The 21,589-nt window shown below is 57.0% G+C and overlaps 1 protein-coding gene across 2 annotated transcripts in view; it reads right to left on the bottom strand.

Annotated features, from left to right (window-relative positions):
• Positions 1 to 21,419, bottom strand: part of MEGF8 (multiple EGF like domains 8) — a 37,574-nt gene extending 16,155 nt beyond the window's left edge. Inside the window, exons 1-23 of one of the 2 annotated variants that reach the window (XM_013063977.2) lie at positions 20,496 to 21,419; positions 14,795 to 14,958; positions 14,323 to 14,529; positions 13,353 to 13,533; positions 13,191 to 13,279; positions 12,194 to 12,609; positions 11,608 to 11,753; positions 11,356 to 11,478; positions 9,537 to 9,691; positions 9,162 to 9,281; positions 8,663 to 8,807; positions 8,416 to 8,579; positions 6,042 to 6,242; positions 5,446 to 5,646; positions 4,787 to 5,023; positions 3,791 to 3,909; positions 3,571 to 3,702; positions 3,362 to 3,475; positions 2,670 to 2,918; positions 1,983 to 2,182; positions 1,437 to 1,647; positions 1,086 to 1,335; positions 444 to 576 (exon numbers count right to left, since the gene is read on the bottom strand). In XM_013063977.2, the coding sequence (XP_012919431.1) occupies positions 444 to 576; positions 1,086 to 1,335; positions 1,437 to 1,647; positions 1,983 to 2,182; positions 2,670 to 2,918; positions 3,362 to 3,475; positions 3,571 to 3,702; positions 3,791 to 3,909; positions 4,787 to 5,023; positions 5,446 to 5,646; positions 6,042 to 6,242; positions 8,416 to 8,579; positions 8,663 to 8,807; positions 9,162 to 9,281; positions 9,537 to 9,691; positions 11,356 to 11,478; positions 11,608 to 11,753; positions 12,194 to 12,609; positions 13,191 to 13,279; positions 13,353 to 13,533; positions 14,323 to 14,529; positions 14,795 to 14,958; positions 20,496 to 20,682 (4,144 nt within the window). In that variant the 5' untranslated portion in view covers positions 20,683 to 21,419. The remainder of the gene's footprint in view (positions 1 to 443; positions 577 to 1,085; positions 1,336 to 1,436; positions 1,648 to 1,982; positions 2,183 to 2,669; positions 2,919 to 3,361; positions 3,476 to 3,570; positions 3,703 to 3,790; positions 3,910 to 4,786; positions 5,024 to 5,445; positions 5,647 to 6,041; positions 6,243 to 8,415; positions 8,580 to 8,662; positions 8,808 to 9,161; positions 9,282 to 9,536; positions 9,692 to 11,355; positions 11,479 to 11,607; positions 11,754 to 12,193; positions 12,610 to 13,190; positions 13,280 to 13,352; positions 13,534 to 14,322; positions 14,530 to 14,794; positions 14,959 to 20,495) is intronic. The other variant, XM_045077246.1, reaches the window with a different exon arrangement.
• Between the last annotated feature and the right edge of the window lie 170 nt (positions 21,420 to 21,589).

The raw sequence follows: 21,589 nt of genomic DNA, 5'->3' as shown, positions 1-21,589 counted from the left end.
TGAATCATTTCTATAGCAATTTGCTCAGCAGGAGCCAGTTTCCCAAACCCTCAGTGCTGCCAACGCCATGGGACCTGGTGAGTCTCGGCTGTGGGGTGTCTGGGGCACTGCAGATTGCAGAGCAGCACCTCTGGCCCCTGCCCAGAACAGAGCCAAAAGGCCCAAGGGGCAAAATCCCTCTGGCTGAGAACCACCAGGCTGAGGAGGGGGCAAGGGCTTTCCCACACTACATTCTGTGTCCCCCAGAGACTTGTCCCACTCAGCCCCAGACAGGCAGCCCAGCCAGGGCAATCCTCTCTGCCACCCAGATGTGACAAGAGCCGGCATCAGCCAGGGAGTCAGGGGCAGAGTCAGGCTGGGCCTTGAGCCTACCTTGGGAGACAGTGTAAGGGGCAAGGGCTACACAGCCTCGGACAGGGTCCCACTTTCCCTAGACCCCGTACCCGACAGGGCCTGCACAGTGAGGGGCCTGTCCCGCCGCTGGCCGCAGAAGGCAGCAATGAGGCTGCGGTCCGACTGCACGACGCCAGTATCCAGGAAGCGCGGGAATCCATCAAAGGCCAGGACGTAGCTCAGCTGGAGGTGGAGGGCACAGAATGAAGGTTCAGGGGACGGCAGAGGTGAGGAAGAGGGATGTGTGGGGTCCAGGAGGAGGAGGAGGAGCTCAAGAGGGGAAGACACTCTGAGCCCAGGAAAATGGGCCGTCTGAAACTTCCGGACATAGAGTCACACTGCGGCCACCATCCCCCTCCTGTGTTCACAGCAGACACGGCTCAGGGATCAGGCACTCTCGCACAGAGCCTCTCTCTCAACACATAGCTCCTGGCGGCCACAACCTACCGGTCGGAGTTGACCCACACACGACAAATACCAAGCACACCTGGACTGGGGCGTGGGAGGCCCAGGAAACAGGTGATTTGGGGAACGGGAGGGTCTGTGGGCTCCGGAATGAAGGTCTGTTATCTGAAGACGACAGCTTAAAGTTTGGAGGATAAAGGAACAGGGATGCGGGGTCAGGGTCCGTCTGCGGATTCGGACTGGGCAGGGGAGACATGGGCCTGAACCCTGGTGCCCTCGGTACTCACCGTGCAGGGGGTGCTGCTGTCGGGGGAGAAGGTGAGGGTGAGTGGGGGACAGAGGGTCCCAGGGGCACAGGGCTGCAGCAACTCGGTGGCTGAGACAACCCACACACAGTAGGACAGACCCAGCCCGGCTCTCGCTGCCCTGCCCCCTGGAGGCAGCAGCCCCCCAACCCGGCGTGAGCCCAGCGCCACTGAGGACACGTTGGTGAGGAGGGCACGACCCCCACACTCCCGGAAACAGGAGCCACCAGCCCTGGGTAGATGGAGGAGAGAGCAAGAGCATCAGACGGGTCCCGTCCTGTCCCATCCCATCCCTAATCCTCCCCCGGCCCTCCTGGCGGGCCCCTGGCTCACCGGGGGTCCCCATAGTAGCCAGGGGAGCAGAGCTGGCAGTGGGCACCTTCAGTGTGGTCCTGGCAGAAGCAGAGCCCGCTGAGGTTGTCACAGTGGCCACGGCGCGGGTCTCCATGCCCATTGCACTGGCACGGCCGGCAGCCACCCGAGCCCGTGGCATTGCCAAAGCTGCCGGGCCGGCACCGCTCACAGCGCTCCCCCCACGTCCAGTCTGTGGAGGCCCGGGGCAGGCAGGACACGGAGTCAGGTCAAGGGCAAGAGGAGCCCTACAATGCTCAGCCGATCCCTGACCCCACACAGCTGCTCCAGACCACGGTGACTGGGGGAACCCAGACTGGGGAGGTACTGCACACCCCCAGAGGGGAGACCAAGCCCCCACCAAAGACATGGGTGGCACTGAAACCGTGTGGGGTCTGGAGCAGGCCATGGGGCAGGAGGAGCACTAGCTGGGTTGGGGGACCCAGAAGCCCAGGCAGAGGAAGGACACTAGAGCCCTGAGGAGGGTCTCTGAGGCCAGCCCCGGGAGTCAAGGAGGAGGCCGCTCACCCTGGCACTCATCACAGAAGCCAGGCCCCCGCCTGCGGCAGTGGCTGTGGAAGTTGCAGCCACAGTCCCGGGAGCAACGGGGCACAGGAGGTCCTGGGGCAGGTGTGGGCGGGGGCAGGTCCGACGTCCAGCCCAGGTCACACACGCAGGTGAAGTCGGGGGGACCGCTACACACACCATGGCCACAGTCTTCCAGGCACCTGAGAGCATGGTGGGGGCAAGACTAGCTGGGCCAGAGTACCCAAGTCACACCCACCTCCCGCCCCAGTCCGCCCCCTCCTCTCCACAACAACGCCATCCCAGGCCATCGCCTGTTCTCCCCGCTGCCACCCGTCCGGGACTCTGTGGGCGTCCCACGTGGTAACTCCTGTCTCTATGGTAACCACATGTCACCACCAGGGATCTGCTCTCTTTGAAAATCCCTTTCAACTCGATCCTCCTCCATCTCCATGGCAACGCAGAAGACTGTGGCTTGCAGTCCAGGAGTGACCCGTCTCCACAGTAACTAGTGCTACACTGGAGACCCCGTCACTCTAATGAGGGCCTAACCCCCAAGGTAAAGCCCCCTGGCTCACAGGGATGCTGGTTCCCCAGGGAGGCACCCCAGCACCACAATGGCTTCCTCCCTCCGTCTACAAGTGCCCCAGCCCCAGGGCGACATCTCCATGGAAATCCCTCCCAGCTCACGTGCGGTTGCAGTAGGTGACGCCATCACCCTGGTAGCCTCGCTGGCAGTGACACTCGTAGCTGAGGGGTGTGTTCAGGCAGCTTGCCCGCAGGTGGCACCGCGCCAGGCCAAGACGACACTCATCCACGTCAGGACAGCGGGCATACGCCCAGCGGGCAGGGAGGGCCGCCGACAGCCCCAGGCCTTCCCCCACCCACAGGGAGCAGTTTCCCCCACCCAGTGGCCCTGAGAAGTCTCCCTGGAGGCACCTGGGGGGGTGGGAGGTTGGGGACAGAGGAGAGGGAGGGAACAGGGAGATGATAAAGAATTGAGAGATTGAGACAGACAGAAAGGGACCAATCAGAGAAAGAGAAACAGGCATATGAATATGGACAGAAAGACACAGCAGAAATGAAGGAGAGACAAAGAAACCCAGCCAGAGGAATCCGACAGGAGGAATTGTGACAAGCAACCAGGGGATGGGAGAGACATACAGGAAAATAGTTAATGGGAGAGAGAAGGAAAGACAGAAACAGAAAGACAAGGATGAACGATGAGAAGAAACCAGTCACAGAGACAGGGAGAGGGTGGAGATGGAGAAGAGAGAGGGAAAGGGAAGAAACAGAGACAATCAGCCATTAGAATCAGAGTGGGAGAGAGCCCCACACCCTGCCCATACACCAGCCCTCCAGCCTTGTGGTCCCGGCCTCACCGGCCCAGCGTGGGGTTGTCCTCGTTGCCACACCAGCCGCACTCGTGGCTCTGCAGACACTCGTGGCAGGTCAGGAAGCGGTCACAGCTCCGGCACCGAGGCTCCGAGTGCACACTGTGGGGCGACAGGTGTGGGTGGGGGTGTCCGAGCCCTACCCACCGCGCCCTGCCCTTCTCTCTGTGAGCCTCACCCCCCTGCCCAGACCACACCTGTCATCCCAGCCGCGGCAGCCCCCATGCGGGTAGCGGGCCAGGTAGGCCGCGAACAAGAAACAGGTATGCGTGGACTGGCACCAGGCGCACTGGCTGGAGTTGGCAAGACAGTCGTCACAGGTCAGGCGCCTGGGGGTGGGGAGCAGGGGCAGGTCAAATTGTGCACCAGCTCCCCCAAGCTCCCTACATCCCCACTCCCTGGGCCCAGGTGGCTCACTGGCTGCAGAGTGGGGGACACTCCTCTGGGCTCTTCAGGGCACCCCGACTCCGGCCCCGCCGGCTGCATGCGGCATCCCCTTTGCGGCTGGTGCTCTGATGCCACTCGCAGAAGGAGTCCTGGGGAATTAAAGAAGGAGTTAGAGCCCAGCTTAGCCATCTACCTCGGGATCCATAAGCAGCTGCTTCCCTCACCTGCCCCACCCCACAGACCACCCCTCCAAGCCCCCTTCCCTCCCCCACTGCCTGTCTCTCCAGACTTCCTCCTTCAGCCAATGGCATCCATGGGATCTGCCTTCCCAGCATCCACCTCCTTTTGAGGCAAAGAACCCCTGTGTCTGGTCCAGTTGCAGCTGATGGATCCTTAAGCCCCAGAGGTAGATAAGGGGCCACAACTCCCGCCCCTCTACCCCAGCCTCCCAGATGGTTCTGAGAACTGGCACAAGACCCAACCAGAGCCAACAAAACCTGCTTCTGGGACTTCCGCTGAGCTGGGGGCGAAAGGGGGGTGGGGACAGAAAGGTGCTCTCTCTTACTTGGGACTTGGAGGGGGGTAAGGAGGGGGATGAAAGTCTGAGGCCCTTGTGGTTCCCTTGCCTCTCCCAAGAAGTGAACATCCAAGGGAAGCGAGGATATAGGATGGAGAAGGTGGACGCCGACGACACTGCCTAAACCACACACCTAAAGACCTATCTCTGGGCTCTGGGGCCCGAGCCCATAAAGGCCCCTCCGGTAAAAAGGTGCTGAGGTTTTCTCACCCTTACAACTGCGAGAGTCCTGACTGCCAGGAGCCCACTCTCTAGCCCCTCTCCTCTGCTCCCCACCTGGCTCTCACCTGCAGATCAAGGACAATGGCCCACCTGTCTCCCCCCACTGTACACAAGGGACCCCTTGGATGCCAGTGCCAATTCCAGCGGGCTCACCCCCGCCCCCACCCCTGGTCGCCTAATTCGGCTGCCTTGACCCTGAGACTTCCCCTCCATGGCCTGGCAGGCACCTGAGTGCAGGCATGACAGTCTCGGTGCTCCTCGCAGAGCGGGCAGAGGGCAGGCACCAGCACCAGCAGGGACCCGCCAGCCCAGTCGTCCCCGCAGTGGGCCCCGCTCTGGCGTAGGTGGCAGGAGGCGCTGCTCAGGCACCAGCCACAGCCCTGGTCTGCCAAGCATCCCAGGCAGGAGGAGTAGGAGGAACAGGCTGAAGAGCGGTAGGGCTCCAGGAAGAAGAAGGAGATCTCCTGGGGGAAGGGCTCACGTGAGGGCCAGGGGTCCACCCAGGGCAGGAGCTGAGGGCCGGGGTAGGGGTCAGGGTTGAGCGCTGAACACTTAAGTGTTCAGAGACAAGGTCAAGAACTCAAGCATGTGGAAAGTCAGGCTTTAGGAGGAGAAGACAAAAGGGGATTGGGGTTTGAGAGCATCCAGATGAGGGAGCAGAGCACAGAGGGCAGAAGTCAGAGCAAGTGGAGTAAGAGATATGGGCAGGGGGTCAGAATGTGAGATCAGGTCAGAGTCTGAGGGTCAGAGGTTGGTGTCTGGAGGGCTCCAGGTGAGGCCCAGAGGTCAAGAGTCAGGGAGTGGGAGGTTAGGTCAGGAGAGTTAGAATTTGCAGCCTGGGGTTCAGAAAGCTCCAGGGGTCTGAGGCCCGGGCAAAAGTACTCACGCTGCCACCTGGCACACCAGTCCGGTCCCACAGCAGAGTGAGTTCGCTGTGCCCAGGGCCTGCTGAGCCATTGAGCTGGCCCCGGATCTCCACTGCGTACTTGTGGCCCCGGCCAGGCAGGGGGAAGAGGCGAGCAGACCCTGGGCGCTGCAGCCGCCTCGTCTCCTTCTCCTGCTGAGCAACCCAGCGCCCCACCTCCTCCTGGGTACAGGTGAGGGACAGATACGGGGGTCAGAACGTTCCAGCTGACCCAACCCCTGAAACCTCCAAGAGCCCCAAACCCACCTCACCTCCGTCCTGGGAAGAGGAAGAGGGCTTCAGAGATCCTTAGACCCCCAAGAACCTCTGAGAACCCTCAACTAACCCCACTACCATCACCCATGGCCTCTTTGGGGGCGTTTGACTTGGTAACTCAGACCTTCCACACCTTCTTCAAAATTCCTTCCCAATTCCATTCATAACTGAAAGCCCCAGGGCACTCCCTCCACTAAGGATATGTCCCATGCCTCTGATTTCTCCCCAGCCCCTCCCTGCACTATATACCCCACTCCCCATATTAGCTACTAACAGCCCCCTGAATGGTCAGGCACCCTTACCATGTTCTCCGTGTCAGGACCCCGGGCCATCCGAGCCACGACGTGCAGACGCTGGGCCCGGGCCCACACAGCTACATCCTCAGCCCCCGCCCCTCCGGGCCCTCCGGGCAGCAGGGGATGGATGAAGCCACGGTAGACCAGGGACACATCGGTCTCTGGGCTGGGCGTCAGGGTGATAGTTGTACTGCGGACGATCAAGACCTGGGCCCGCCGGGGAGGAAGGTATGCGTGAGTGCCTCTCCGAGTGGCCCCATGGTGGCCACGCCTCTCAGGCAAACATCAGAACCAGAAAAAAATCAGGCACCCCAACTTCCTTCCCTCTTGCATCAAATGAGAGACCGAGGCCAGGGGCACTCGGGAGTCAGTACTCCAACTTGGACAATAGATAGCACGGTCCCGGCCCCCCCGCTCATCACCTCCTTCATCAAACTCCGAGACCCCAGACCTTTCAAGAGCTTCTTCCCCAACAGTCCACCTTTCTACTTTCCACCAAAGCCCTTAAGAGTCCACGCTATTTTAAAAAGTCCCTGAACTACAGGGTTCATAGAAATTTCCAAATTGGTGAACACAGCCCATGCCAGCCCATGCCAGCAGGGGGGTCACACCCTAGCTCCTGTGAACTCCCAGACCCTAGCTCTATATGGGGACAGAGCGCCTTTGCTCACGAACCTTCCAGACCTCACCCTATGTAACATGTTCTTGGTTATATAATAATAAACCAGCACACGAGTTTTTTAAAAAAAAAGAGAGAATCCAGATCCAACATTCAAAGTGACAGACATACTACATGATTTATTCGCATGCATTTTATAATCATTTTATAAGTGCAAAAGAATGGAATAAGCCAAGTATTCGTCAACAAAGGACTACTTAAGGAAACTATAGCACTACAGCTCTAGAATCTAAATTGGAGTATTACAAAACTCTTAAAAAAAAAAATTGAGGGTGTTTCCTAAGTTCTAAGAAGCTTGCCAGGACATGTTAAAAAACAGAAGTGGGGGCGCCTGGGTGGCTCAGTGGGTTAAGCCGCTGCCTTCGGCTCAGGTCATGATCTCAGGGTCCTGGGATCGAGTCCCACATCGGGCTCTCTGCTCAGCAGGGAGTCTGCTTCCTCCTCTCTCTCTCTCTGTCTGCCTCTCTGCCTACTTGTGATCTCTGTCTGTCAAATAAACAAATAAAATCTTTAAAAAAAAAAAAACAGAAGTGGCGCAGTGCCTGGGTGGCTCAGTGGGTTAAAACCTCACCTTTGGCTCAGGTCATGGTCCCAGAGTCCTGGGATTGAGCCCCACATCAGGCTCTCTGCTCAGCAGGGAGCCTGCTTCCCCTTCTCTGTTTGTCTGCTCTCTGCTTACTTGTGATCTCTGTCTGCCAACTAAATAAATAAAATCTTTAAGAAAAAAAAAATAGAAGTGGCAGTGTAGTGAGACTGGAATATTACTTTTGGGGGAAGAAAAATAATAATAATTAGGGGTGCCTGGGTGGCTCAGTCGTTAAGTGTCTGCCTTCAGCTTAGGTCTGATCCCAGGGCCCCAGGATCGAGCCCCAGGTCGGGCTCCCTGCTTGGCGGGAAGCCTGCTTCTCCCTCTCCCATTCCCCCACGTGTGTTCCCTCTCTCGCTCTATCAAATAAATAAATAAAATATTTAAAAAAAAAAAAGAATTAAAATGTCACATGTGCATGTATCTGAATAAGCAGACCTACAAGGATATAAAAGAAATCCCAGATGATCTTCTGGAGAGACTCAGGGTGACATCGAGTTGGGGGGATGCTGGGGACAGCTACACGACATACGAGAGTTGGCAAATCCACAGTTAGCGGATTGCCAACGACAAATCACTAAAAGGTTAGCAGTTGCCAGGGGCTGGAGGAGAGGGGGAACAGAGAGGGATTACTTAATGGATCTGGAGTTTCTTTATGGGGTAACGAGCATGTTCTAGAACTAGGTGATGATCGCACAATACTGTGAATGTGCTTCATGTTGCTGATGGTAAATTTCATGTGATGTGTGTTTTAGCACAATTTAAAAAACTCTTATGATGGGGCACCTGAGTGGCTCTGTCAGTTAAGCATCTGCCTTCGGCTCAGGTCATGATCCCAGGGTCCTGGGATCCAACCCTGCATCAGGCTCTCTGCTCAGCAGGGAGCCTGCTTCCTCCTCTCTCTCTCTCTCTCTCTGCCTACCTCTCTGCCTACTTGTGATCTCTGTCAAATAAATAAACAAAATCTTTAAAAAAAAAAAAAACCTCTTATGCAATAAGGAAGATCAAACCCTTGAATGTAAAGGCTTATTATGAAACCACAAGATTGGTATAGAACCATTTGAACAATGAAAACCCCAGGACCACACACTGGGCCCCATCCCCTGGCTCCCCACCTTGTCAGGCTGGGAGGCATTGGGTGGCTGCTGGAAAGTGAGCAGGTGCAGGCCAGGCAGGAAGCTCTGGGTGATGCAGGCCTCCAGGGATGTGACAAAGACAGGCACAGGCCCCCACCAGCCCACGGTGCCCGAGATCTGCTCCCCTCGGCAGCGGGCCTGCTCTGTGAGGACAGGAGGAGGGCAGGAATGGCAGTCAGTGTGGGGTGCTGCACCGCTCCATCCCACACCACCCTTGCATACTCACCAGGCCGGGGGAGGCAGCTTTCATTATGCACACACCAGCCCAGGGAGCCAGGCCCCCGGGGAGGAGCTGTGGGGCTGCTGAAGGCCAGGCAGGCCTGGCAGTCACCCAGAAGGCGACCCAGGCCCAGGCAGCTGGCAGCTGGACACTGCAGGGAAGGGAGGGACAGGGGTTACTGTCCACGGGGGCTTCACGGGGACCTGGGAAGTGCTGCAGGTTCAAGAGTCACAGGGTAGAAAGCGGCAGGCAATCGGAGAAGGGAACTGAAAATGAACTGGAATGAGAAAGATCGAGTGGACAGGACCTAGGGGCTCTGCAGGGTTGTAAGTTCAAAAGGATCAGGATGGGCCAGAGGTTCAGGGGTCAGAGGTCAGGAGTGCCAAGGTTCGTGTGAAAACAAGTCTCCCAAATGGAAGAAAGTCCTCTACTGGGTTTCGACAGAGGGAGACACTGAGGGTCGAGTCTCCATGCGAGGAGAAAGAGCACTGGGATGGTCACTCACAGCCCCAGAGGGAGTCCCAGGAGGTGGCGCAGCTTGGCAGGCCCCCTGACACCAGCTGCACTCAGGGTCACGGGAGCAGACGCTGTGGTCCGTGTACATGGAGCAATAGTCTAAGTGGTACTGCAGAGACACGGGGGTGGGGGGCGCTCCTCAGACTGGGAGCCTGCTCCCTCATACCCACCTTGATGATCCCAGGGAACCCCAACTGCTTGACACCTTAAGGACCCCTATCCACTCTGCCCTCAGCCCCAGGGACCCCCAGTCCTTCTCCCAGGCACCCACCCCAACTTGCTCCCACCTCCCTGGGAACCATGCCTCCTCCCAGTTCCCCCCCACCCCAAGCAGCCACCCTCTCCCTATCTCCCCAGTGCTCACGTCCGGAGCAGGCGCCTGGAACACAAATGGAGGCACCTTGTAGGCCATCAAGTCCCCACGGGGCCGGCCACTGTACCCCCCAGCCACCAACAGGACGCTGCCTCCAAGCACAGCTGCTACATGTGAGTACCGCCCACTGGGAGGTGCTGCTCGGCCTAGAATACAGACACCCCACCCCCCACCAACCAAAGGACATGAGATTCCAACCAGTCTCCCAAGCTCATGGCTCCCTTGCCAGGAGGACTGTCCCAACTTTCTCATGCCCCAGTCCAGCCCCCGACTTCCTGCTTCAACTGAACGCGTCCCCACACCACTGCCCAGGACACCTTTTGATGACAGAGCCTGATCTTCGGAGTCAGAAAAACCTGGCTTCCATTCCTAGGTCTTCCACTTACTTGGGTTCAAATCACGGGTCCAACTAGCTGTGTGGCACTGAGTAGGAGAAGCAACTTCTCTTTATCTTGGTTTCCTCCTCTAGACATAGACCATCTTCCTGCCCTCAGGGAGCCATGAGGCAAGGCCGCTGGACTCTGACCTGGTTTTGTCTGGCATCAGCCTCCCACCCTGGGACAGCCTCTGATCGTCCTCTGGAAAACCACCCTCTCCCATCACAGTCCACAGGTCGAGTTGAGCTAACCCAGCCTCTAGCGGCACTGGGGTGTAGCGGCACTGGGGTGTAGCCTGTCATGTCAGGGACTCATTCAGGAAGAGGACCTAATTCCTACGATTTTGGGGGAAAAGGCATGTGCTTCCTCCCTCTGGGCCTTTTAAAGGGGTAGTATATAGGCCCAGGGCTGCTGGCGACCATTTGCAAAAGACAAACCTGCCACAGACTGAAGCAAACTTGAAAGAGAACTAGCTGATGCCAACCTGTGAACTTCCAGACCCAGGCCAGACTGAAGCCAGCTGTCACTCAAGAGAGCTAAGAAACTTGGTTTTGCTCAAGCTAGTTGGGTTGGAGCCTGTCACTCAGAACTAGGAGTCCTAAGTGATGGGTAAATGGTCGGTGACCAACAGAAGAGCCTTGGATTCGAGGCCTTGAATGCCAGGCCAAGGCTTTATTCCTGATGGTCAAACAGGGTTCCATGGGGAACCCTTCACTCAGCCTACCCCTTAAATGTCAATGTCCCTTCCTTATGACTTTCTCTGTCCTTGCTCTTCTGTCCAGTGGAGCAGGGAGAGGAGATGGGTCTCCTGAAGTCCACAGCGCCCTGAAATGATATGCCCGGTTTGTGTGTACAAGTGTCTTTCCGAGCTCAGGACCTGTGGCTTCCTTCTGATTCCCTAAGCAGTCTGATTTAAGGAGTTTGAAAGGTTCTTCCACACCCCCTTCTTGGCACCTTCATAAAGTCAACATACTGAGCCCTTGGCTAGGCAGTCTTCCTTCTTCGTGCCATCTCAACTGCTCTCACGACAGCCCAGTGGTTTAAGTGCTACTGTCATTCCCGTTTTACAGATGGGCAAGTTGAGGCACAGAGAGATTAAATGATATTTTTGTACAAATGGTTGCCTGGGGCCAGCCATCCTGGTTCTGCCACTTGCCCACTCTATGACCTTGAAAAGGTCAAACACAGGCGGTTCCCTGGGGCAGCTGGAAATGGACAAAAGCTGGCTGGAGCCTAGACCAATGCTCTGGGGCCGGCCTCCCATCTCCATGGCAACTGAGGCCCCACGCTGCCCCCAGCATGGGCTGGCCTTCAGAGCCCAGCTCCAACAGCACATCTGGCTCACCCTACGAGCACCAACATGGTTCCTGCCCAAAGCCCAGTTTCACTGTCAGGGAGGTGTGACTCTCAGGAAAACAGAGGGGGCCACTCACCCTCAGGGGTTCCTGGGGGGGCGAGCTCGGCCCCCGACACCCACTGATGACAGCCAAGGTGGTAGAAGAAGAGGCCATCTTCATAGCACTTCTCCTCCTGATAATGGGTGTGCACATTGCCCCCTGGGAAAGGAGGAAAGGGGCACAGCTGGCAAGCCTGGCGAAGGTGGGGACCCTCAGGCAGGGAGCCTCAGCTCAGTGTGGGCGTGAGGCCCTGGCAGGCAGGCAGGCAGGACCAGGGAGCCTCCTCACCATAGACCACCATGTAGTTCCCCAGGACACTGGCTGTGTGGAAGGCTCTCTCCCGTGGGCCCTGAAGCCCATCCCGGCCCTTCAGGGTGGTCCACACGCGCCGATCCACGTGAAAGAGCTCAGTGGAGTTCACCCGCACAGAGAACCTATTGGTAGGAGCAGAGGAGGGCCTCAGGGCAGGAAGGGCTTCTCTCCCTTCTCCAGGCTCTCAAGAGCCCCATGATGGGTCAGGGTGAGACTGTCGTGATGAGGTTTATGTCCTCACCCGCCTCCCAGTGGACAGGACCTGGGTCTGGTCATCTCTGGATTCTGCATATCATCTAGCCAGGGCTGGCCTTGACCCAGCAGGGCGTAGATGAGCGGACAGATGGGTGGGAGAATGTGGGAAGTAAGTGGTCAAGAGACTGAATGAAGGGTTAGAGAGTCAGATTTGCAGATGAGCAAATAAAAGAACGAGTGAACTAGGGAATGACCTAAGGAAGGAAGGCCCGGATGACTGAGAAAGTCCATCAATGGGCAAACACCACTAAAGACTGAAGACCCAGGTGACCAGGCCAGGCTTGGCCCTGCAGAGCAGGTCACTCACCTAGCAGTGGAGGGCCGGTGTCCACCGTGAACCAGCAAGGTGCGTGAGGGCGCGTGGAACACCATGGAGTGGCCAGTGGCGGCAGGGGGCCGCCCGCCGGCCGGAATCACCTGCTCCCAGTAGCCTCCACTGGTGCCATCGAGGCGATAACGGAAGAGGCCAGAGGAGAAGAGGTCGTGCTGCGTGCGGCCACCGGACACATAGAGCCAGACATCGTCCACCAGGGCAGCTGCATGACCTGCCAGGCCTGGTGGCCCTGAGGAACCCAGGGCAGGTGGTGCAAGGAGCTCCCAGTGGCCCCCGCCCAGTGGGTTAAAGGCCCACACGTCACTGGTGAGGGAGCCATCAGCCAGCTCGCCGCCCATGAGCACCAGGGCGCCGGCCCAGGCCACAGCCACGTGGGAGTGCCGGGCAGCCTGTAGGCAAGAGACCGGGAGACAGGATGGTGACACAGAGTGACAAGAAAGCCAACCAGAGAGAGAGAGAGATGTAGAGACACAGAGAAAAACAGAAATACACAAAGAGAGAAAGGAAGACAGACCCAGCAAGACAGACACAAGCAAAGAAAAACAAATTTAAAAAAAAAAAAAAAAAAGGAGGCTGGGGGGTAGGGATAGGGGATAGGGGAAATGGCAGAGAAAAGCAGAGGGAAAGACAGACTGATAGACAGCCCAGAGGAGACACAGAGACCAAGAGAGAGCAGAAGACCAATGCGCAGAAACAAAAATGGAAAGAGAAACCAAGAGAAAGAGACAGGAGATTCACAGAAGAGTAAGATGCAAAAAAGGAGATACAGGAAGCAAAAAAGAAAGCCAAACGTAGAAAAGCGGCACTGGGAGGATGACGTGGGCCTGTATCAAGCAGCAAGGCTGAGGGCGTATGGGGTGGTGGGGTCGCTCTAGGGTGCCCTAGCTGGGGCTGCCGGAGTGGACAGGCGCCTCCGAGGGGGGAGGGGGAGTCAGGCAGCCTGGGGGTGGAGGGCAGCAGGGATTCATACCGGGGCAGGACTCAGGTCCCAGCGCTCCCAGGTGTTGGCAGAGAAGTTGTATAGGACCAGGTCCCCCAGAGCGCTGTTGAGGTCCTGGCCTGTTGAGGGACAGATGGGCTCAGGCCCTGGCCACAGGCCGCCAGACCCCAGATGCGTGCCCCATCAGCTCACCTCCGAAAATGGCCAGCAGCCCTGGTGGGGACAGGAAGGCACCAGCCGCACCAATCCGGGCTGAGAAGGTGGGGTCCTCGGCACTCACATTGTGCCACCAGCCAGCCCCCTGGTTCTCCCATAGGTGCAGGTCACAGGCACGTCCCAGGAAGCCAGGCTCACAGCGGCATGGTCCCAGAGGCTGGAGGGGGACGGGCACACAAAGGCAAGGATGGAGAGAGAAAGAGAGAGAGAAAGGGGGAGGAGAGATGAAGCGTGGGGGGGGGCACACGGGACCGAAAGGGAGAAGGAAAAAGGTGGATAGGAAAGGAGAGATGGAGTAACAGCCAGGAAGGAGACAGGCCAACAGACAGAGGAAGAAAGGGACATAGAGACACAACCAGAGAGAAGCAGAGAGGTAGGAAAAAGCAGACAGACCATCAAGAAAAGGGAATGGGAACGACAGAAGGCCCTGGAGAGGAAAATGAGGACAGAGAGCAAGAGAGACTGGAGGAGAAGGCAGCGGTGAGGGCAAGGTCAGCCTAGGCTGGACGACCTCAGTCTGGGGAGGTGAAGGCAGGAGGGCTCAAGATGTGATCTAGTCCCAAGGCTGTGTGTGCATGGCTGAGGCACAAGGTCAGTGGTCAGCAGGCAGAAGTCAGGGCTGGGGGCCCAAGGCCAGAAAAAGTGACTGGGTGGGATGATGGAGTCTGGCAGGCAAGGGGAAGGCAGGTAGGTTCACCGGCGAAAGGTAGGTTACAGGCAGGAAGGGTGGACACAGGCACAGGAGGGGTCCCAGATGAAGGCAAGGCGGGGCTGGAGGGCAGATGGGAGTGGGGTCTGGGAGGAGAGGGGAGTCCTGAGGGTGACAGCAGGGTCCTAAGCAGGGATGGCTGTCCTGGAAGGGGCCAGGGAGTTTCAGGCAGGGGCACATGGAGCAGTAGGTGTGGTCACCTGGGGGCGGGGGACACACAGCTGGGGACAGGCTCACCGAGGCGCAGGTGCCGTGGCTGCCGCAGTAGGCTGAACACTCCTGCAGGCTGCAGTCAGGGCCCCCCCAGCCAGGCTCGCAGGCACACACCCCAGGGGCCCGGCACTGCCCACGGCTGCTGCAGCCCCCAGGGCACAGGGAGAAGCGGAAGGAGGCATTGAATCCCAGAAGGTTGTAGTTGGCGTCGCTGAAGAGATGCAGCAGCATCTGCAGGCACAAGATGGGCACGGCTGCAGGGGCTCCGGGGACTGGACTGGGGGGTGGGCTGCTCCCATCCCCACCCCACCCCACCCCACCCGGCGCGTCCCTGCCTCCTTTCTTGGGTCTCTCTCCACCCTTCTTTGCTGCCAACTCTCTCTTGCTGGGTCTCTGCCCCTCCCCCTCTTTTGTTTTCTTCTGTGTATCGAACCCCCTTCCTCCAAAGTCCACCCAGAACTCCAGCCAGAGACCCCCACCAACCGGCCCCACCAACCTTGCCTGAGGAGGCCTCGATGGGTGGAGGCCGAGTGCTCCCACTCAGACTGGCAAGCAGGGGCCCTCGGGGAGAGTCCCCATCATACACGAACAGGTAGTCGTAAGTGCATTCCGTGTCCAGGAAAAGGAAGTCCAGCAGGATCCGGTGCTGGGGGCTTGGGGCTGGGCAGGGAGAGTAGAGGGTGCTGGGCTCAGATGTGGACCCTCTTCCTGTGCCTCCATGTACCCCATCCCAAAATACCAAGGACTGCCTGGTGATGTTGAAGGCCCAAAGATAAGTCAGACCTGAGCTCTGCCTTCGAGGGGCCCCCTGGTCTCAACAGCCCAGAGAGACCAGAGCAGTGACAGCCAGGGAGATGGGGGCCAGAGAAGGAATTACAGTGTCAGCCCCAGAAAGGACTCCTGAGACCAGGCTGAACACCTCCCACCACTCCGGCGGCCAAGCTGAAGGGCCCCAGAAAGAACCCAACCCCGGGGGTTCATACAGAGCTGTAAGCCTCCGACACTAAGCCTGAGGGGCAGGGAAGAGGCCAGTTTCTTCCCCCTGGATGGGCCAAACCTTGGAGTACCACAGCTCCTCTCCCCACCTCCCCAGGTCTCCGCTCGGTTTCTTGTAGTAGCTAAAGGCACAGACTTGAGCCAGCCTGCCTGGGCTCACTTCCTGGCTCTGCCACTTACTAGCTACTAGCTGTGTGGCCTCGGGCAAGTCTCCTAACCTCTCTGAATCTGTTTCTCCATCTGGGAAGTAGAGTTGTAACAGTCCTAAGGCTGACTGAAACTTCTTGGCCGCTCCCATCAAGAGGGGAGGGCTGATTCCTCGCTCCCTGTACCTTGGGAAGACCCTCCAAGAGACTAGCGTGACCGACACACAGCAGCAAAGTGGACATTCTGGCCCTTGCACGGCTGGATCAGAGAAGCCTCACAGCTTCTACCTGGACATCCTAGAATGCTCCTTCTCAGAACACAGCTGTCAAGCTCCGAAAAGCCAAAGCCACATGGGGTGGGTGGAGGGGCGCGGGCCAGCGTCCCACCTGACAACCCCAGCCAGCAACCACCAGCCCCTCGAGGGAGCTTTCATTGACGTCTGGCCCAGGTGAGTGTTCAGATGACCGCAGTCCCAGCGGACGTCCAGCTAGGACCACAGGAGAGGCCTAGCCCTCCATAACCCCCATCCCACATCTTACACTGGGGGCTCGGGAAACTAGACCTGGGTTCCTGCTCCACTCCTGACCTGTTGGGGGACACTGGGCCAGCCCCTTCCCCGATGTCCCTCAGCACACTCCCCTGCGTACTAGAGATGCTCACACACCACTCACTAGCCGTGTGATCTTGGGCTGGTTCCACGGGCTCTCTGAGCCTCGGTTTCCTTTACGTAAAATGGAGATACTCTCCCCACCCACCAAGGCTGATGGGAAGATTCAAGATGGTGACTCCAGGCCTCACTGTCTCTTCCCAGGCTCATTGATTCAGCCTCCTCCCTGGCCTCCCATCTTGCCCTGACAACGGTCCCTGAGAGACTGTCCCCACTTGGCATCTGGTTCTGGCCCTACCCTGTTCAAAAGCCCTCCATGGCTGGGGTACCTGGATGGCTTAGTTGTTATGTGTCTCAGGTCACGACCTCAGCTAAGCGTGGAGCCTGCTTGAAGATTCTCTCTCTCTGGTTCTGCTCTTGGTTTTGGCACCAAAAAAAAAAAAAAAAAAAAAAAAAAAAAAAGGATTCTCTCTCCCTCTACCCCTCCTTCTGCACTTGCTCACATGCTCTCTTAAAAAATAAATAAATAGGGTGCCTGGGTGGCTCAGTGGATTAAGCCGCTGCCTTTGGCTCAGGTCATGATCTCAGGGTCCTGGGATCCAGTCCCACATTGGGCTCTCTGCTCAGCAGGGAGCCTGCTTCCTCCCCTCTCTCTCTGCCTACTTGTGATCTCTCTCTGTCAAATAAATAAATAAAATCTTAAAAAAAAAAAACAAAATAAAGGGTGCCTGGGTGGCTCAGTGGGTTAAGCCGCTGCCTTCGGCTCAGGTCATGATCTCAGGGTCCTGGGATCGAGTCCCACATCGGGCTCTCTGCTCAGCAGGGAGCCTGCTTCCTCCTCTCTCTCTCCTACCTCTCTGCCTACTTGTGATCTCTCTCTGTCAAATAAATAAATAAAATCTTTAAAAAAATAAAAATAATAAAAATAAAATAAAATAAATAAATAAAATAAAGCCCTCCATGGCTCCCCACCATCCCCAGAACAAAGTCCAGCTCCCTAACCTGGAGTCTGAAGTCTCATTTGTCTCACGTCAGCTTACTCCTTGTAACTCCATCAGGAGCTGGGCCTTTGCACAAGCCTCTCTCTCTGGAGCACTTACTCCCTTGGTAAGAGCAAACTCCTCCAGGAAGCCTTCCCTGATGCCCCCCCCCCACTACTAGGTTAGGTGCCTATCTTGGGGGCTCTCGCTTTCCATTATAACCTTCATTTCTCTGCGCCAGGACCACCTATGTCTGCGTCTGTATCCTCTGCAGCCAAGGAGGCCCATGGGGCAGGGCCTAGGCCTAACTCATCTTGGGGTCCCTCCCTGACATTAACCCACACAGTGCCTGCCACTGAGTGAGGGCTCAAGAAATGCTGGATGAAGGACTGAAGAACCACACAAAAGAAGGAATACTGAAGGGCGCCTGGGTGGCTCTGTTGGTTAAGCCACCGCCTTTGGCTCAGGTCATGATCCCAGAGTCCTGGGATTGAGTCCCATATTGGGCTTCCCCTGCTCTGCAGGGAGCCTACTTCTTCCTCTCCCTCAGCCTCTCTCCCTGCTGTGCTCTCTCTCTCTGACAAATAAATAAATAAAATCTAAAAAAAAAAAAAAAGAAAGAAAGAAAGAAAGCTGGCTGAAGTTGGCAGCTCTCCTTCCAGAATCCCCAGGAACATCACACAGACCCAAACCATGGTCTGGGGAATGAAGAAGAACCACTGCACCAGACCAGGCAACCAGACCTCCCAGAATCTTGCCAGCCTCAACCAAAATATAAAGCTCAGTTCCCAGAATCACAACAAGTACATCTTTGTCAAGGGCATGCCAGAAGCCAGCTCACTATCTGCTTTCTCCAAGGTCCTCCCTAAGTTCAAGATCTCCTGCTTCCACCCAACACAGACTCCACCCCATGTACCCCTGGACAGAGGTTCAACCCCAAAACTCCCTGCTTTTCATTTTCTTTTTAGATTTATTTATTTGAGAGAGAGAGAACATGTGCGCACAGGGGTGAGGGGAATGCAGGGGGGAGGGGCAGAGGGGGAGGGAAAGAGAAACCCAAAGTAGATGCCATGCTGAGCTAAGTGAGGAGCCTGACTCGAGGCTCAATCTCACAACCCTGAGATCACAACCTGAGCTGAAACCAAGAGCTGGACGGTTAACCAGGTGTACCACCCAGGCACCCCAACCCCCTGCTTTTCAAAAGCAGAATGCCTCTTTATTCATGAGGATATTATGAGGACTGCCTACGATAAAGTGTGGATGTGGTACAAAAGGAAGTGGGTCAGTGCTTATTTTTTAAAAGATGGGGCAACATGCTGGTTCTCAAAGGTGACGGGCACTAGTAAGCATGGGAGATCAAGGAGGATCTGGAAGTCGCCCAGACTCCCTATTCCAACGTCCAGCCAGGTGGTCCCCAGATCTCACTAGTGAAACTTCCTAAACACCTCTCTGCTCTCGGCTCCTCTCCACCTCCTCCTCTCTTGCAGGATGAACATACCAAGTCTCTAGGCCAGCCCCCACCAGGCAGGTGGCTCTAAATCCTGCTCAAGATCCTTCTGTGGCTCCCCACCAATGCCAAGAGAAAAAGCCAAGTTGCTCAGCATCACATTGAAGGCCTTCCTTCCCCTGCTTGGGGCGTCCTCCATACCTCTCAGCCAGCAGTCTGATCAGACCAGAAAAACCTAGACATGGCTCCTGAGACACATCAGCCTCTCTTTGTCTTCGCAGAAGCTGTTCCTTTTTCTCACCCAGCAAACTCCTATGTATGCCTCAGAACCCTATCCAAGGGCTCCTCTTCTGTGACCCCCCTGGAGAATACTCTCATCCCCCTAGACCCATCTACCCAACCCCTCTACCTCCTTCTGTCTCAAGCCCTGAGCGTACTGTAGGAATAAAATCTGCAGCCAGCGTTACCATCCCCAACAAGGCTGGGGCTCCTTAAGGCCAAAGAATGATGTGAATATCAAACACATACCATACTTCCTATCCTGTGCCCACCCACACCCCCAGACAGGAATAGACCCCATGCTGGGGACAGACAAACTCATCCTCAAGAAACTGGCTTCATCCTTATTTCATACAACAGCCATGGGGACCTAAAGCATAAATCAGATCATGCCCTTCCCTGTTCAAAACCCTCCCACAACTTCCCAGTGTCCCCAAATAAAGACCAAGCTCTGCAGCCTGTAAAGAGAGACCATGCGTGATCTGGGACCTCACTCCTCTGGCTTTTGCCCAGAACCTCCCCTCAGGTACTCTTACTACTCCTTGGATGCCAGCTCCTACATCCGCTGCCGAGAAGCCTTCCTGGACTTCTCCAGCCACTGCCTCTGGACTTCTCATGACACCTCCCTAGTGCCCTCAGGATACAGCTCAAAATCAGTCCTTCACACTCTGGTTCACGGTTTGTCTTCCCATTTTTGTGTCCTAGCACAGATACGTATTCTGTGTCATAGCACAGATTTCTAGGTCCTCAAAAGTAGGCCTCCTGCTACCAGGCCTTTGCATGGGCTATACTCCTGGCCTAGGGGGGCCTTCTGTTCCCTCTTTCACATGCTTTTGGTCTTAGCTACAGGCCAAGCTAAATCAGACAGGGTTCCCACTCCTTGGGGGTGGGTCTGCTTCCCCCACTGGACCAGGAGCCCATAAGCGTAAGGATGGGGCCTTTGCACAGGCTGTTCCCTCTGGAATGCTCTTCCATCCTCCTGGCTGATTCCTGTCGGTCCTTTGGATCTCAGTTCAGACATCTCCTCCCCCAGGAAGCCCTCTCTCTTCTCCCAGCCCCCAGGCCAGCTACTTCCTCTGGCTCCCAAAGGCCCCTGGGGTTCCTCCATCACAGTTCCAACCACTCTAGGTTTTTACTGTCTATTCATGTGTTTGTCTTCCCCACTGGATTTTAAGCCCCAAGTCATCACAGGTTGCTAGGGTTGTCTTGGTCTCTGTTATGTCCCAGTAGCAAATATAATATCTGGCATGTAAATGACTAGGGGAAAAAAATGCCTTTACCGGACTACTTTAGAAATAACAACAGTATTATCCTAATACCATTTACTGTGTACTTACCATGTGCCAGGCACGTTAAGTAATGATCTCATTGAATTCCAACAACCCTATGAAGTCAGTACTAGTATGAATGCTACCTGGGAGGAGGGGAAGCTGGACCTCACAGAAAGGAAGCTGCAGTGGAACCCAAATTTGAAGCAGGTGGTTGGGCTAAGAGCCTAAGTTGCTAACAGTTATTCGGAATATCTCTCACTGATGCTCTTGGCTTGTAACTGTCCATCTGGGCCTGTGGGCAACTCCCCCACCAGGCTTCCAGGCGTCCCAGGGCAGGGCCCATGTTGGCTGCACTTCAGAGCAAAGGGCCCGGACCAGAACAGGGGTGTGGGAATGCGGTGAGTGGGGTTAAAGAGTGCACAAATAAATTAGCGAATGGGTGGGTGTGTGACCCACGCGGCCCCACTCACCCTCGATGAGCCACTCGCAATTGCCATTGACGCTGTAGTTGCCCGCACCATCCGTCACGAAGCCGGGCGCCTCCCGCAGCACTTGCCGCTGCCCCTTACAGTCCCCTGCCTGGGCCCCAGGGAACAGCGGCCCCAGCAGGGCCAAAGATAGAGCCAGAGCCACTGCCGGAGCCTTGCCCGGGGCCATCGCCTCTTCCCGCACGGACTCTGACAGACTGGGACAGGCCTTAAAGACCGGGGAGGACCCTGCCTGCGGCGGGAGGCCCTACAAATGTGACCTCTATAGACGGGACATGGTCTTGTAGACCACGGAGGTCCAGGAGTCGCAGACCCCTCGAAGGGAACCGCCGCTGTAGACGGGCTCTAGAAGCTACGTAAAGGCCCTATAGACCCATGTAAATGAGGTCGTTCCGGACGGGGCCCACCCCTAGGGACCGTGGAAGTCCCTTATAGTCACGGGTCCCCATAGGCTATCTGACCCCATAAACGGTGTCCAGCAGTTATAAACGCGGGCCACTGCAGGCCGAAACGGACCTTATATACGGATCGGTCCCCAGGGGGCGAAGGGCTCTACAGCCCGGCGGGGGCCTCCAAAGAGGGTCCGGGTCGTGCGGGGCCAGGCCCGGAAGGTCCGAGAGAAACCCCTAGAGCCGGGTGCGGGGCGCGAGCGGGTGTCGGAGCCGGAGCCTGTCTCCAGGGGCTCGGGCCTAGACCCCATACACGTACTCCCTCGCTCACCCACCCGCGCCTCCCTCCGGAGCCGGATGGACCAGATCAGAGAGACGAGGGGTTGCTCGGGCTAGAGCGGCCTAAGAAGACCCGCTGGGAGGACGAGGGGGCGGGGGCCGAGCGGCCGCTGTGGGAGGAAAGATGGAGAGGAGGCGAGAAGTCGCAGAGACGCTGGTCAGAGCGGCCCTAGGAGGACTGCGGAGCACTCAACCCCACCCCTCCACAGAGAGAGACTTCCGGAAACTTCCCCGCCCATTTGTTCCCAGACGCGTGCGCAGCAGTGATCGCCTTGGCCTGCGAAGAGAGAATTACACATGCGCAGTGCTGAAATCACGACCCAGCCTGGGGGTACGGGTCGTTGAGGA

Source organism: Mustela putorius, unplaced genomic scaffold (assembly GCF_011764305.1).
Source record: "Mustela putorius furo isolate JIRA1106 unplaced genomic scaffold, ASM1176430v1.1 tig00000196_pilon_pilon_pilon, whole genome shotgun sequence".
Taxonomy (NCBI): domain Eukaryota; kingdom Metazoa; phylum Chordata; class Mammalia; order Carnivora; family Mustelidae; genus Mustela; species Mustela putorius.
The sequence above is the reverse complement of the archived record's forward strand: the minus strand, read 5'-3'. Positions and strand labels throughout refer to the sequence as shown.